This window comes from Pygoscelis adeliae, unplaced genomic scaffold (assembly GCF_000699105.1).
Source record: "Pygoscelis adeliae isolate BGI_AS28 unplaced genomic scaffold, ASM69910v1 Scaffold154, whole genome shotgun sequence".
Lineage (NCBI taxonomy): Eukaryota > Metazoa > Chordata > Aves > Sphenisciformes > Spheniscidae > Pygoscelis > Pygoscelis adeliae.
The window spans coordinates 5,108,668-5,122,491 of record NW_008825113.1 but is presented as its reverse complement, the minus strand read 5'-3'; the positions used below and the strand labels follow the sequence as shown (position 1 = coordinate 5,122,491).

At 47.4% G+C, this 13,824-nt stretch overlaps 1 protein-coding gene across 1 annotated transcript in view; it reads left to right on the top strand.

Annotated features, from left to right (window-relative positions):
* Positions 1-6,540, top strand: part of RIPK4 (receptor-interacting serine-threonine kinase 4) — a 19,176-nt gene extending 12,636 nt beyond the window's left edge. The window contains exons 4-9 of the mRNA XM_009328043.1: positions 14-162; positions 973-1,022; positions 2,100-2,258; positions 3,191-3,297; positions 3,821-4,073; positions 5,092-6,540. Coding sequence (XP_009326318.1) covers positions 14-162; positions 973-1,022; positions 2,100-2,258; positions 3,191-3,297; positions 3,821-4,073; positions 5,092-6,269 — 1,896 coding nt within the window. The 3' untranslated portion in view covers positions 6,270-6,540. The remainder of the gene's footprint in view (positions 1-13; positions 163-972; positions 1,023-2,099; positions 2,259-3,190; positions 3,298-3,820; positions 4,074-5,091) is intronic.
* The last annotated feature ends 7,284 nt before the right edge of the window (positions 6,541-13,824 follow it).

Below are 13,824 nucleotides of genomic sequence, written 5' to 3'. Positions count from 1 at the left end.
CGATTTTTTGCAGATTTCTGACTTTGGACTTGCAAAGTGCAATGGCTTGTCCCATTCCCATGACATCAGCATGGACGGCTTGTGTGGCACAATTGCATACCTTCCTCCAGAGCGCATCAAAGAGAAAAACAGGTGTTTTGACACCAAACATGATGTGTACAGGTCAGTTAACTATGAAAACACTTTAAAGCACTTTAAGTAATACTGTAAAACAAGCCCTCTTTTTCTGACTATAAAACCTAACTGAGCGTGAAACCCCTAAATCTAGTTTGAGCCTCATCTTGCAAAGGGTCACGTTTGCTTTGCTTTTTGCAGAGTCTTTATAGGGTAAAGGCCTCTTAACAAACTGCAGCTGATCCTGGGTCTTGAGGGTTATCATGCCAAGTAACTCTTATTTATTAGCAGCTGGCATGGGAGGCACTCTGCCCACCTTTAATTTCCCCATCAAAAGGTACATCCTGACCTACTTTTCGAGTCTGTGACAAAATTCTTAGTTATCTTCAGTGGATTTCATCACTAGGTCTTTGGTTCTTCTTTCACGGTAAGGTTATTAGGAAAAGGAAATCATAGCTGTAGATTAAAAGACATGTCATATTCTAAATGGAATGTATTTCTTTAAAGTCATCTTGCAGGGCAGAAGTATTAAATAAAATCCACAGTAATGCTTTGCTGCTCTCTGATTTTGTCAGTGTTAATGTGGAGTAGTTGGTAGATGTTACCAAGAACTCAGCAGCCTCCAGCAAGTCCCTCTGTTTGCTGCCTCAGGTTCCTCCCTGCAAAAACTAGACTTTCAAATCATGGTTCTTGGCTGCATCTTGCTGTGCGTGTTCATCAGCTGAATTAGATGCAGAAGTGAAGGACAAGGAAAGAGAACTTAAGAAAATAAATTATACTTCTGTGAGTTTTTTGGCTTTTTTGTTGGTGTTTTTTTTTAAGCTTTCCTAGAAATAAGTTTTTTGCATTTATTTGTAGCTTTTCCATCGTGGTTTGGGGAGTTCTTACACAGAAGAAGCCTTTTGCAGGTAAGTTTGATGTACTGTGGGTTGTCTTGGAATTTTTTTCCTTTCTCCCATTGATAAGCATGCTTCCTGCCCCACCAGCCCCAGATTACATGCATGTCCTCCAAATTCTTACAGTCTTGTGTGGTAGACGCTTTTAAGCTCTCAAATTCTGATCACAAATGTAAGTCCTCCTTTGTCCTACATCATGAAAGCAGAACCCATATTGCCGCAGAGGGCCCTAGTCTGCACCTTTTCGCTTCTGCTGGAGTTTGCTGTACAGATCCAGATTAGTGTGTGGCCTGCGCAGACTTCTGACATGTTTACGGCCAACGAGGAACAGTGCAGAGCAAAGCCAACTGGCAGGCAACTGTGCTGTTTTCAGAAACAGCTCCTCTGTAGAGAGGTTCTGTAGTTTATTTGTAGATGGTGGGTACAGATTTGTTCTTATAAAAAAAAAGCTGTCTGTGAGAATAAGCCTTGTTCCACCCCACAGTAAATGTACCAATCAACAGGCAGCTATTTATTCTTTATGACTTTTCCTGTGTGTATGACTAGCCTCTGTATAGCAAACATGTTTGAACAGGTTCCACTCTACTATTAATTTTTCTCCAAGTGAGAGATCCCATTCAGCCCAATGGTTGACTTCAGAGTCAAGAGCCACGTTACTGCACTGCTTGGTTTGTGTTCTTCCTTCACCTTTATGAAAAGTTCAGGTACCTGGTCTAAATAAAAGCTGTGGTTTGGTTTTCTTACAGCAGATACGGAAATCCAAAGAGAGGTAGCAAAGAACTCGTAGAGTTTTTTTCTTTGGTTCTGTGTCTTTTATGGGTGGAAAAAGAACACAGTCAGTCACTGACGATTGTTTTTAACTGATACATGGGAAGTAGGTGTTACTGCATTGACGAATGTGTTGTGGGAGAATAAGACCAACTTCTTTTTCCCTGTTGATAAAAGAAAGCACTCTAAATCTAGAAAAAATGCAAACATTTTTTGAAATGAAAACAAAGTTTCAGCCTAATACACTGTTAATGCTCTTAGACAAAAGAGAAATCATTCCTTTTGCTAGGAGATCTTAATTTGTGTGCCTTTGCTTTACAGAGGAAAACAACATTTTACATATTATGGTAAAAGTAGTTAAAGGCCACCGCCCAGAGCTACCTGCTGTTTCCAAATCCAGACCTCACTCATGTAATAACTTGATCAAACTGATGCAAAAATGTTGGCAAGATGATCCTGGTGAACGGCCAACATTTCAAGGTAAGATTTCCTCGTAACTTGGCTGCCCATTTATTCTTCTATGAGTCACGTTATTGCTCAGGTCTCTGTTAATCCTCAGGGTAAATGCTCTGAACCTCTGTGACAGAATAAATAGAGCACATTGTATGGTGGAGACAATGATACAGGCCACTTATTCATTTGTGGAGGAAGGGATTATCTGGGGACAAGTCTGACCATGACAGTGTTATGTAAACATGTCAGGAATAAGACCTGTACTGAACCAGTTGATGCATTTAGCCAGAAATTATGTGCATTTCTGATTGCATGTATCAGGGCATATGCCAAGCTGGAGTTGGTGTGATTTTCAGCATACCAAAGCGTTGAAGGCCCTGGCTCTTGAAATTTACTCTTGTATGCTGAGAAACGGAATTGTTTTCTTGTAACAAAACAATTTGTACCGTCATTTTTCTGCCAATAAAAGGCAACTCTGGTGAAAGGTTTGAACTTGCCCAAAGCACCTGTTACGAATTCAGATGTGCAGAAGGATGTAGCAAGTGCTATCTCCAGGTAGCTTCATTTAGCATTAATGGGAGAGATTTGCCTCTTCCCTCTCCTCCTGCCCAAACAAGGTATGGGGACTGAAGGGAAGAGGGATCCCATCTCTTTAAAAACATATGTCTAAATCTGCCAGCAGTAGACTGGTTCCCATTTCACAGTCCTGCAGTGTAGCTCCCATGTAACATCAGTCTGGTCTGAATGTGAAAATGAATTGTTCAGTCAGCCCTATGCGCCCTTTGCTTAGCTACACATGTACCTACTGATGAGGTGGTAGATGGAATAGTCAAAACCGGAGTCTTTCTCCCACAGTATCTCAAAGCTGTTAAGCTCTAATGACAGTGAAAGGCAGCAGGGCATCTCAGAAAAGTCTCCTATTAAAAAAAACCCAAAACTTTCTCTTGCTTTCTTCAAAGAAATCACTTCAGAAACAGAGGCCCTTTGTGAAAAACCAGAAGATGAAACAAAAGACATGATAGCTCAGGACCTGGACACCAAGAATTCCCCAGAGCAGCAGCCTGAGGTATTTTCTCTTTCCGCCTCTTGTTCAAGCGCACTAGGTTTTGCGAGGAATGGGTTCCTCTGTGACCTGTAACTTCCCAAGCAACCTTCTCTTTGCTGCTTTTGAGCACCTTCTTTCCTGATAGAAGTGGGTCTTGGTGAGGGGCTGGAATGCAAAAGTGACAGCAGATGCATGGACCAGCTCAGGAAAACGTCAGCGCAGGACTAAGTGCAAGTGGATCTTAAACTGTTGAGGGAGAGCAGGACAATTAGGAAATAAAGGCTGTGGAACTATGTGGGTGTGACTGATCTTAAAAAACGCTGTAGACAGAAGAGCCATGTGGCTTTAGTGGCTGTGTGAGTACTGATGAAAGCTGCCCTCCTGCATCTGAAAATTTTCAGTGACCGTATTCATAGGTTTCATTTAATACGAACAGTGCTTAAAGGCTACCTGCAAACTAACAAACTTACGTTTCTTCCTGCAGGGCCTCGTGCTCAGTTTTCTTTACTGACCTTTCTAAAATGCTTGTGTGCTTCTCTTGAAGGGGATGTCTGCATTATCCCAGCCAAAACAGGAGCCTGCTCTACCATCAGTTAAGGATTACAGTCTCTCAGAGTTGTTGTCCCAGCTGGATTCGGGGATTTCACAGACTATGGAAGGTCCCGAGGATCTCAGCCGCAGCTCTTCTGAGTCCAAACTTGCCTCCAGTGACAAGCGGCTTTCAGGGGTTTCATCTGTAGATTCAGCTTTTTCATCCAGAGGCTCCCTTTCCCTTTCCTTTGAAAGGGAGAGTTCAGGTAATGGTCAGGTTTTTCTTTGTTGTTGTTTTTTTGTAGTTGTTTGGACTGGGGCATGGGAGTCAATGGGTTGGAGAGTCGTCCTATAAAGACTAGCATTCTGGAAATCACTGTTAGCCTTGCTTTCTCTTGCTGTTAGCACTACAAATTTGTTTACTGGAGGTAGTTATTTAAAAAAAAAAATTAAAAAAAATGAGGTGGTTCCCAAACATGATCTAGTGAGAAATAATAAATCTCACGTACTTTTGAAAAGAAGTGACCTGAATTCTCACCAAAGCAATTACAGAATCAGTCATGTAAAGCTTGGTTGGAAGGGAGGTCACCTAGTCCAGCGTCTAGCTCAAAGCGGGACTAAAGCCAATGCCCCGTCAGGTCAGCTGAGTTTGTGGCTTTTTCAGTTACACTAAGCCCAAGTCTGAGCACCATTTTTTGTTGTTTTGTGTTTTGTTTTGTTTTTTTACTCAAGCCACCTTCTCAGCAGCCCCCATGACCATTGTAATAAAGACCCCCGCTGTTGCGCATGCACCCCTCCCTTTTCAGTCCAGTGCTGCAAAAAACAGGAAAACAGGCATCTATTTTCCAGTTAGGCAAACAGTGATTAGTGCAGGGAGATCAACCACAGCATCCTTTGTTCTTCATGTCACAAGAAACAGAATAAGAGTAAGTGGGGCTCCAGATCTGACCTGAAATTGTTCTGAAACTACTGGGGGGGTGGTTCTTTGCAGTCAAGTAATTGCTGAAGCCACCAGATACGTTAGCCATGGGCAAGTAAGGTTTGACGGGTATCGGAACTGTGATGGTGTCTTTTTCATAGAATCATAGAACAGTTTGGATTGAAGGGATCTCTAAAGGTCATCTAGTCCAACGGGACATCTTCAGCTAGATCAGGTTGCTCAGAGCCCTGTCCAACCTGACCTTGAATGTTTCCAGGGATGGGGCATCTACAGCCTCTCTGGGCAACCTGTTCCAGTGCTTCACCACCCTCATTGTAAAAAATTTCTTCCTTACATCCATCTAGATATTGGTACTACAGACATACAGAAGAGGAAGCTAACGGAGGCCATTTTATCTGGAGATACCAGCAAGCTGATGAAGATCCTCCAGCCTCAAGATGTTGATATTGTTTTAGATGGGAACTCCAGTCTCTTGCACTTGGCCGTTGAAGCTGGTCAAGAAGAATGTGTCAAATGGCTCCTTCTGTACAATGCTAACCCTAACCTCACCAACAAGAAAGGATCCACCCCTCTTCACATAGCCATTGAGAAGAAAGTTAAAAGCATTGTGGAGCTGATTATGGCTAGGAAAATCAATGTTAATGCCAAAGATGAAGATCAGTGGACTGCTCTTCACTTTGCTGCCCAAAATGGGGATGATTTCAGCACCAAAATGCTGCTTGATAAGAATGCATCCTTAAATGAGGTAGATTTTGAAGGCAGAGCCCCCATCCACGTAGCCTGTCAGTATGGCCAAGAGAATATTGTGCGGATCCTGCTGAGAAGAGGCGTTAATGTGAACATCAAAGGAAAGGATGACTGGGTGCCACTGCACTATGCTGCCTGGCAAGGTCATCTCCCCATTGTAAAGCTGCTGGCCAAACAGCGGGGTGCAAACGTGAATGTGCAGACCATGGATGGAAGGACCTCGCTACACTTGGCCGCTCAACGAGGGCACTACCGTGTCGCTCGCCTTCTCATAGACCTGGAGTCGGATGTCAACATACAGAACGCGCTGTTGCAGACTGCTCTTCACATAGCTGCTGAAACTGGCCACACAAGCACGTCGAGGCTGCTCCTTAAACATGGTGCAGACATTGAGGCAGCAACAGCAGAAGGATACACCGCTCTGCACTTGGCATCTCGCAGCGGCCATTTAGCAACAACGAAGTTGCTGATAGATGAAAGGGCCAGCGTTCTAGCCAGAGGCCCTTTAAGTAGGACAGCGTTACATCTTGCTGCAGAAAATGGGCACTCTGAAGTAGTAGAAGAACTTGTCAGTTCAGAAAATATCAATGTTTCTGACAGTGAAGGGTTGACAGCTCTTCATCTGGCTGCACAAGGAGGGCACGCAAAAACAGTTGAGGTTCTTCTGAAGCATGGGGCGTACACTGACATGCAAAGACCCACATGTCAGACCCTGCTACAGCTTGCTCAGCAGAGCAGTAATAGCTCGGTTACCGTGTTGTTAAGTGAGACTTAAGCAAAAGGTACAGAACTTGCTACCTTTCTACCTGGTGCGAGAAGGCTGCTGGAGCTTGACTCATGAGGGCCTTCTCCAGTGGTGCAGTGACCCGCTTATCAGCGGTGTCAGCTGATGGACTGAGGCGCAACCAGCAGAAGCTACTTGTGTTTGAGTGTGCGAGTGAGAGCACACATGGACGAAGGCCAGATGTAAGGCTAAGAGCTGGAGTCTGCCATGCCGTGGTCTGTATCAGTCACGCTGCGTGTGCCTGCCCTGTCTGTATATTGACATTCCCCTCCCAAGGATGTTGTGAGAGGAGGATGCAACTTGCGGGTTTCCCCCCCTGCTTTTTTTTTTTTTTATGTGGCAAACTAATTTAAGAACTAACATTCTGCTTTTTTATTTTCCTCAAAAAAAAAAAAGGATGGTGTAGATTTCTGGTTTATTGCAGTGATCTATATTTTGGGCTGAAAGCCTGCAGTGTAAAATAAACAACACAAATCTACTTGAAATTAATGCAAGAGATGAGAAAAGGGCTATTTAAGATATAGTTAATGATTGTTTCAGTGTCAGAAGGTACTCTGTTTAATGGAGACATTGATTACAGATTTCCATGTACTCAAAATTGATGAGGCAGACTTATTAACAAGGCAGGATCCCAAAAATACATAAGCAGAAGTAAAAGGTTAACTCTGGTATCTTCATATATACAGTACCACCTTGTAGGTATTCCAAGATCAGTAAGCTGAACTAGGTGCTTAGTGGTTTGTCTTAAACAAAAAAGTCAAAAGCTAAAATTCATACTGGACTGTAACTGGATGGTATATTCTAACAGCATTATACCAATTTGCGAAACAACGTTTGGAGGGGCTGATGACTAGACTAATATACTGTGTATATAGTATTTCTACCTGTTGTATGCTTTTTTCTACTGAAGAAAATAGATTGCTTAGAGTGGGTATGTTTTAATACACCTTTTAATTTCACTCTTTTCAAAGTTCAAATGTGATCTGTTATTAATAAAAGACTGTGTTCCGTATCTGTCTCTATTTGGTAGTTGTTAAAACAACTGAAAACCCATTGCCCAGCAGCAGCACACAACTGTAATGTGTTTAACGATGTTGAAGCCCAAACTGTTGACATGTAAGGCTGTCCTCAGTTTTACATTCCCTTTAGCTTTTATATGGAAGGCAAGGAGGTTGAATGAATTGGAGGTGTTATTCGCAGAATAAATTTAGAGAATAAAACCACACATAACTTAGCCTTTATGTGTGTAACACATGTACAACTGGGATGCTTTCCTCTTTCGCTGTAGCTGTCCAGGCAGTTTAGTTTTCTTCCCCACCTTGAAGCCAAGTCAAATGCTTTTGCATCTTCCCTGTTGACTGGTAGGCGACTGCCCAGACAGGTACCTCACCTCTCCTTGGTGTTGTGTACCCACCATGCGTGCCACAGAGCATGCGGCAGTGATGTGCTTTGCTCCCACCTCCCCTGACATGAAAGCCGCTCCTGCTTGAGACCTTTTTTGCGCATACCTGATGGCAGTGATATGAATGCCAGTGCTACCTCAGTGTCTGATTTTAGGAGTCAAGGTGCTCCTGTGGGAATCTAGCCCCATGAAAGTCAATACTTTCTTAAAAACCAGCCTCCTGTCATTGGTAGGCTCATATGAGCCTACCGTCTCATACCTGGAGATGGTAGTGGCTGAGGGCGATAACCAAAGAAGGATGGGCCCTTGCAGAAGGGGCAGGGAGCCTGCTGCGGTTTGATACAGTTCCTGTACCTCTGTGTACCTGGTGCAACTCCCCTAGTACAATTTCTTGAATTTCAAGACAGCTCACTGACTGCCTAATGAAACTGTGTTAAAGAACAGATGGTGAAGCCATGCGCATGCCAATATATGGAGGTTACAAAGCAATGTACCTCTTACTGGAGCATGGCGGTCACACCAAGCTTCCTAAAGGTGCTGACACTGAAACTTCTCATTAAACAAACAAAACTGTAATTTTCTTATGGCTTCCTTCAACTTCTTTTGAGACCAGTAACGTTGCCATGTTTCATTAAGCTGTGCTTAATCAGTCTCTCTTTATAGCAAATTCAACCACAGACCACTTTTGGTCTCTCAAGTCCTGTGACTATGATTAAACACTTGGCTTAGCTTAGTACACACCATACCCTTCCATTTCGAAGTTCTCCAAACAGTGAGATTTGAGGTACTTTAATTCCAGCAGTATTTGCCTGAACTGCAAAAGAGCTGTAAGACCAGGTAACAGCAGTCTTGTGCCTCCTAACAAAGGTGGTGCATGCCAGCTAGGCAAGGGGAAAGTACACTTATACAATGCTTTTAGAACAGCTCAAGCACTGCTTCGCCAGTACATTCCTTCAGTGCCTAATAGCACATTAGCCTCTAATTAAACATGAGGCCACACTTATGAGTCTTTATTTTCCATGCCGTCTTTCACAATAACAGGCACCAGCTATGCATTACGTATAGAAGGCAACACAGCTGGCACTGGAAAAAAAAACAATGAAGGGATTGCAATGACATGCTGCCAGTATTGGAGTGGGTATTTGTCCCTGTGAACCGCCTTCCTTGGGGGCAGGAGGGGTGGTGAATGGGGGTGCTAAATTAGCACTAAGGCAGCAATTACGAATTACTGTTTTGTAAAGGTCTCCTGCGGGTGACTTTCCTGGTCATATGTGCACTCCTCTGACTTAGCTGAAGTCCTAACTGGCTGCTGCCCTAAAGCTTACAGGCATTTCTTTGCCTCTTTCCAACTTCAGCCACATTCTTTAAAAAACAACAAACGAACGAAACGAAAAATACACAGAATGACCTAATGGCAATATCGGGCTTTGTTGCTACTTACCTACAAAAAAAAACCAACCCCAAAACCTCTGCCAAAAGAAAAAAGAAATCCCCAGACCCTACCATAAATGCACAGTCGGTATCATTTGACTCCTTTTCCCTAGTTGAGTTGGCAGGTTGAACTCAGCTGCCCCAAGTCTGAAAGGAAATCTGTTCCCCTCACCACTTTCTGCCAGCTTCCCTCCCTGGACTTCAGCTCACGCCCTGAAGCAAGCCAAGGCAACGGCGTGAACCAGCTCCTAAGCCGTGGGCTCTGCCACTCACCCGCCAGCTCCAGCCCTCATGCAAACACCTAAAATGTGCACAAAACCCCGCACACTCGGGAAGCGGGTTTGAGAGGTGGTGTGAAGGCATGGAGGGCGCTACAGAACCGAGTCTTGCTCCAGGTCCCCCATGCTGCCTAACTGCTCCCTGGCAGCAGAAAGGGCTGCAAGATGAACACGAGCTCCTCTTGCTCGCCTCCAAAATCAGGTAGAGGTTGTTTGCAGCGTTTCTGCGTACACCGTGCTCGCCTGCTTCCTTATGGCTTCTGACCGTGGCCTCCTGGGGCCCCGTTACTCCTTCAGCCCAAGGAGTAACAAACGTAGGAAAAAAAAAGATACAGTGAAATGGTGTTAGTGACCATAAGCTTCACCTTTTCATCTCTAGATGCGATTTTTCAACCTGGCCTCTGCCTGCATACCTGCGGTAGTGTAGTCTGGGTTTCTGCCAGCACCCGCTGGTGCTGGCTCCCCGTGCAGGAGCCCCAGCAACAGGGAAGGTGCCTCGCACCATCCCCATTCCTTGCTCCTCCATCCCAGCCTCTGCCTCTGGGGGATAGTGCAGCCCCTGATGCATCACCTGTCTTCGCAAGTTTGTTCCCAGCACCCAGTAGCTTTATTTACCTGCTACTTAGCAGCACAAGGTGCTGCAGAGCCATGTTTCTACAGGCCTCGAGAGGACTCGACAAGCCTGCGGTTCAAACATGCTCGGCGGTGGCAGCGAGGGGAGAGAATTGCTGGGTGATTGCAAAGAGGCCGGGAGGCAAACCTCAGCCCTTTCATTCCTGCCTCCTCTCTTGCACCACCTTGGCTCTGCACAACAGGGTTGCAAGAAAAACAAGGCATGTGGGAGCTGCTCTACAAGGTCTCCTTTAGCAAAAGAGGTCTGAGGGGGGAGATATCTGCTCTCCTCCACACTCCTTTAACCCCAGCTGGGTGGCATAACATGCAGACCGGCTCACAGGTGTCCCCCAAAACGCAGGCAAAGCCTTTGGGTGCCGGAAGCAGCTCTGCTGCTGGGGTGCAAACCTGCGTTACCTCCCCAGCTGCCCCTGGGCCCAGCTGCTGATCGGATCCCATCGTTCCTGCACCCTGGGGAGGGGGCGTCCAGCCTTTCCCCTTCCCTCCCCGTCTCAGACAGGGAGGACTTTCTTCAAGCAGCATTGACTTTGAAGGAGACCCACACAGGCAAGGAACAGTGCCGGGCTTCTTTACACATGAGTCCTGGGGCCAGGGTTTTGAAATAAGATGTCAGCTGCGCTTAGCCTGTCCTGTTCTTTGGCCAAAACTGCCCTCACGTGCGCCCAGGTCTCTGCATGAAGCCTTCGACTGCTTTTGCAACACCGGTTTGGTATTGCGGAGGGATGGATCATGCACGGCCCCGCTCCACTCCCTCCCCTCTGCCTGCTTTTGGGACGCACTTTAACTCGGGGGCTGTGGCAAAACGCTGAATACCGGCACTCCTATCACGGACCCGAGCCAGGGAGAGATTCACAACCCAAAGCGAGTGCTGATTAGACAGAGCGTAACAGCACAGGAAGGCCTTTCAACAGGGGAGGTGGCAGAAGGCAGATCCCAACACGTTGGGCGATCCCAACAGGTTGGGCTGCTGCGGTCGCTCAGCGGCTGGGCGTCACGGCCTGCCGGCAGTGAGACGCAGGGCTGAGGGGCAGCAGGGAGGGGAGGCTGTGCTGGCGGGGAGGCAGGCACGACACCCAGCCGGGCTGGGAAGCCCTCGCTGCTGCACTGGGGAAGTCCTGAGCTTGTAGGGAATCACGCCGCAGGCACTTGAGCAAAAACAGGGTTTAAAATCACTGCTGCCACCACCTTATTTACCTTGTGTTTTTGAAATGCTGTGGGAGAGGCTTTCAGGCTTTTCTCTGCAGTTACGTAGAGCAAAGACCATATGAAAGCTAATAAAGAGTAACTCGTGATCTGCACAGAAGCACCTGGCTCTGAGAGGTTCGAGTAGAAACATGCAGAAGCCCAAGATAGATACTACAGCTGTGGCAATGACAAGGGGAAAGATGCTCCACACTTTTCCCTGGAAGAGCAGGCAAGAGCCCATTTGCAGGCACTGCTCCCTGGGGCAGGCTCTGCCCCCCCCGCAGCGAGTAACCCTTGACCGACGCAGGACATGGGCTGCAGACTCACAACACGCACGAGAGACAAATTTGCCTGACGAGTTCCCCCCCCCCCGGTCTCCATCACCTGATCGGATCGGAGGAAATAAATCCTGGCAGAGCAAGTTTTCACATGAGTTCATGCCCTGACCCTACCTCAACAGGGACCGGCTCCAATACATTTCCTTGGCAAAACATGCCAAGTCCTGTGCTGCCATTACTGATGTCTGCCATGTGTTTTAAAACCCCCAGTGAGGCTGGCTTTGTCCCAGCATCGTCTTGCTCTTTGCAAAGATGCTTAGCTAGGGGCATCGTAGGAGGTTAAGCGGGCCACAATTAAAACTGACATTGGGAACATTTATCACAGTAGCTATATCCAAAAGCACGTGTGCTTTTGCAAAATCAAAGTCTAGAAGTTTGTATGAGCCCTCCCTCTTTCAGGCCTTTGGCTTTGTGCAAACATCTTTTTCATCTTCCTTTAAAAAAAAAAAAAAAAAAGTAATCAGCAGAATAGTCCATCACATCTTGAAGAAGATCCTAGATGCCTTGAGATGAACTTACCCTGACCACCAGCTTCCCAAAGCAGAAAAGCCTTTACTCCCCAGTACATTCCCATTTAGTCCCAATTCCTGAGCACGGCAGCATGTATCTGTCGGGTGCAGTCAGGGTACAACTTGCGTAGTGCCCTCAGGATGGGTGGGAGGTACCAGGCTTTCTCCCCATGTTGAAGCTCCTTGTTTTTCCACACAAGGATGTGCGAGCCTACGCCCCAACTGAGCTCCCCCACAGGGAGCAGTAGGGAAGAAGAGGGGGAGGAGGAAGCTGCGCTGCACGGCTGCTGCTATAGTGGTAACCGGGGCCTGGGGGAGCAGAGCAGCAAAGGGCCACTGACCGCTGGCGAGCAGCCAGGGCTTTCTGTTTCCACTCATCCTAAATCCAGATTCGGATAGTGGTTTATTAAGGAAAGACGGTACTGCTCCATTGCTCTCCAAGTCAAACGACTCTCAGGACCACCCCTGTTCTCCCCTCACCCTTTGGGCTCCCAACACATTCTCAATACACCTATTCCCAAGGAAGAAGTTTGCTTTAGTGCAGCAAGCCAGGCCAACCAGTGCAGATGCAGACAAGCTCCCTTGCCACAGCTACAACCCGCAGCGTGCATTGCCCTCCCTTTCACTGGGGCAGTGTTTTCCCTGCTGAAAAGGTCCCAGCTCCGAGACATTTCCAAAGCAAAAAGCCTTGCACAGTTGGAAACTGAGAGGCTCGCTTCCCATCCTTGGCTCTGCCGGCTTTGGGGAAAGACAGAGGTGCAGAACCGCTCCTGGCATCCCCTTCCGAGGGCCACGGCAGTGCCAAGGACACAGCCCCAGACACACTTTCGGCGGAGCACCCTTTCTCCTTCTTCCTTGCAGGCCTGCCAGGACTAGGCAGCTCTGCAGCAGCCCTTTGCCCTGGGTGGCAAGTGAACCCCGACAGCTCGCATGGCGTGTGCCGGCACGCACCGCTCTACAGGTGGCTCCGGCTCACCGCCGCCTGCCTTTCCATCACGGGAGGCTCCTGCCCAGATGAGGCTGGCTGAGGTTTTCCAGACGGCTTTTTGGCAGGAAGGCGGCGTTGCAGATGCTGCTGGACTTTCTCCATTCGTTTCTCCCCATTAGTAACCAAAACAGCTGCTCCAGCCTTAAGCCAGGGTAAAGCCCGACGGTGAAGGCAGTGGTAATTACCTGTGCTGTCAGCACACCCAGCGAAGCAAAATGGCTGGGTAGTCATCACGGCTCATAACCAGCCTGTGCCAGTGGGGAAGCTGAGGCCTCCCTGATCCTCTCCTTTGTCCCTCTGAGCTTCCCTCGACTGTCAATTAGTTGCCTCATTCCTGGAGGACTTAAAAGAAAAAATAAACTAAAAGGCCAACAAACACAGAGGAACACACCGGCTTCTCCCTACCGCTGGAGACGTGTGCCTGAGGGGGGGCATCCCATTTGCCCCCCGCCAGGGTGAAGCAGGGCTGGCTTGGGGCAGGGCAGAGGGTGCAGCTCCCTGATGGCAGCACAGCTAGCCAAGCTCACCCTCAGAAAGCAACTGTTTTGCTCCATGCTGTTTTGGGGGTGGTGGGGCTGTGCCAGCCCCCTGAGAGTCTCTCCAGGCTGGAGCGGGGCCAGGAAAAGCTGCTCCGGGGGAGGCTGTCATTCCCTTAATCAACAGCAACCCATCTCCAAGGGATTTTATGCATCTGACTCCCATTAAAACCAGAGGGACGCCGACCTAAGGGACTTGGCCAGCGTTGTGCTTGACGCCTGCAGGCGCCTGGGACCACTCCTTCA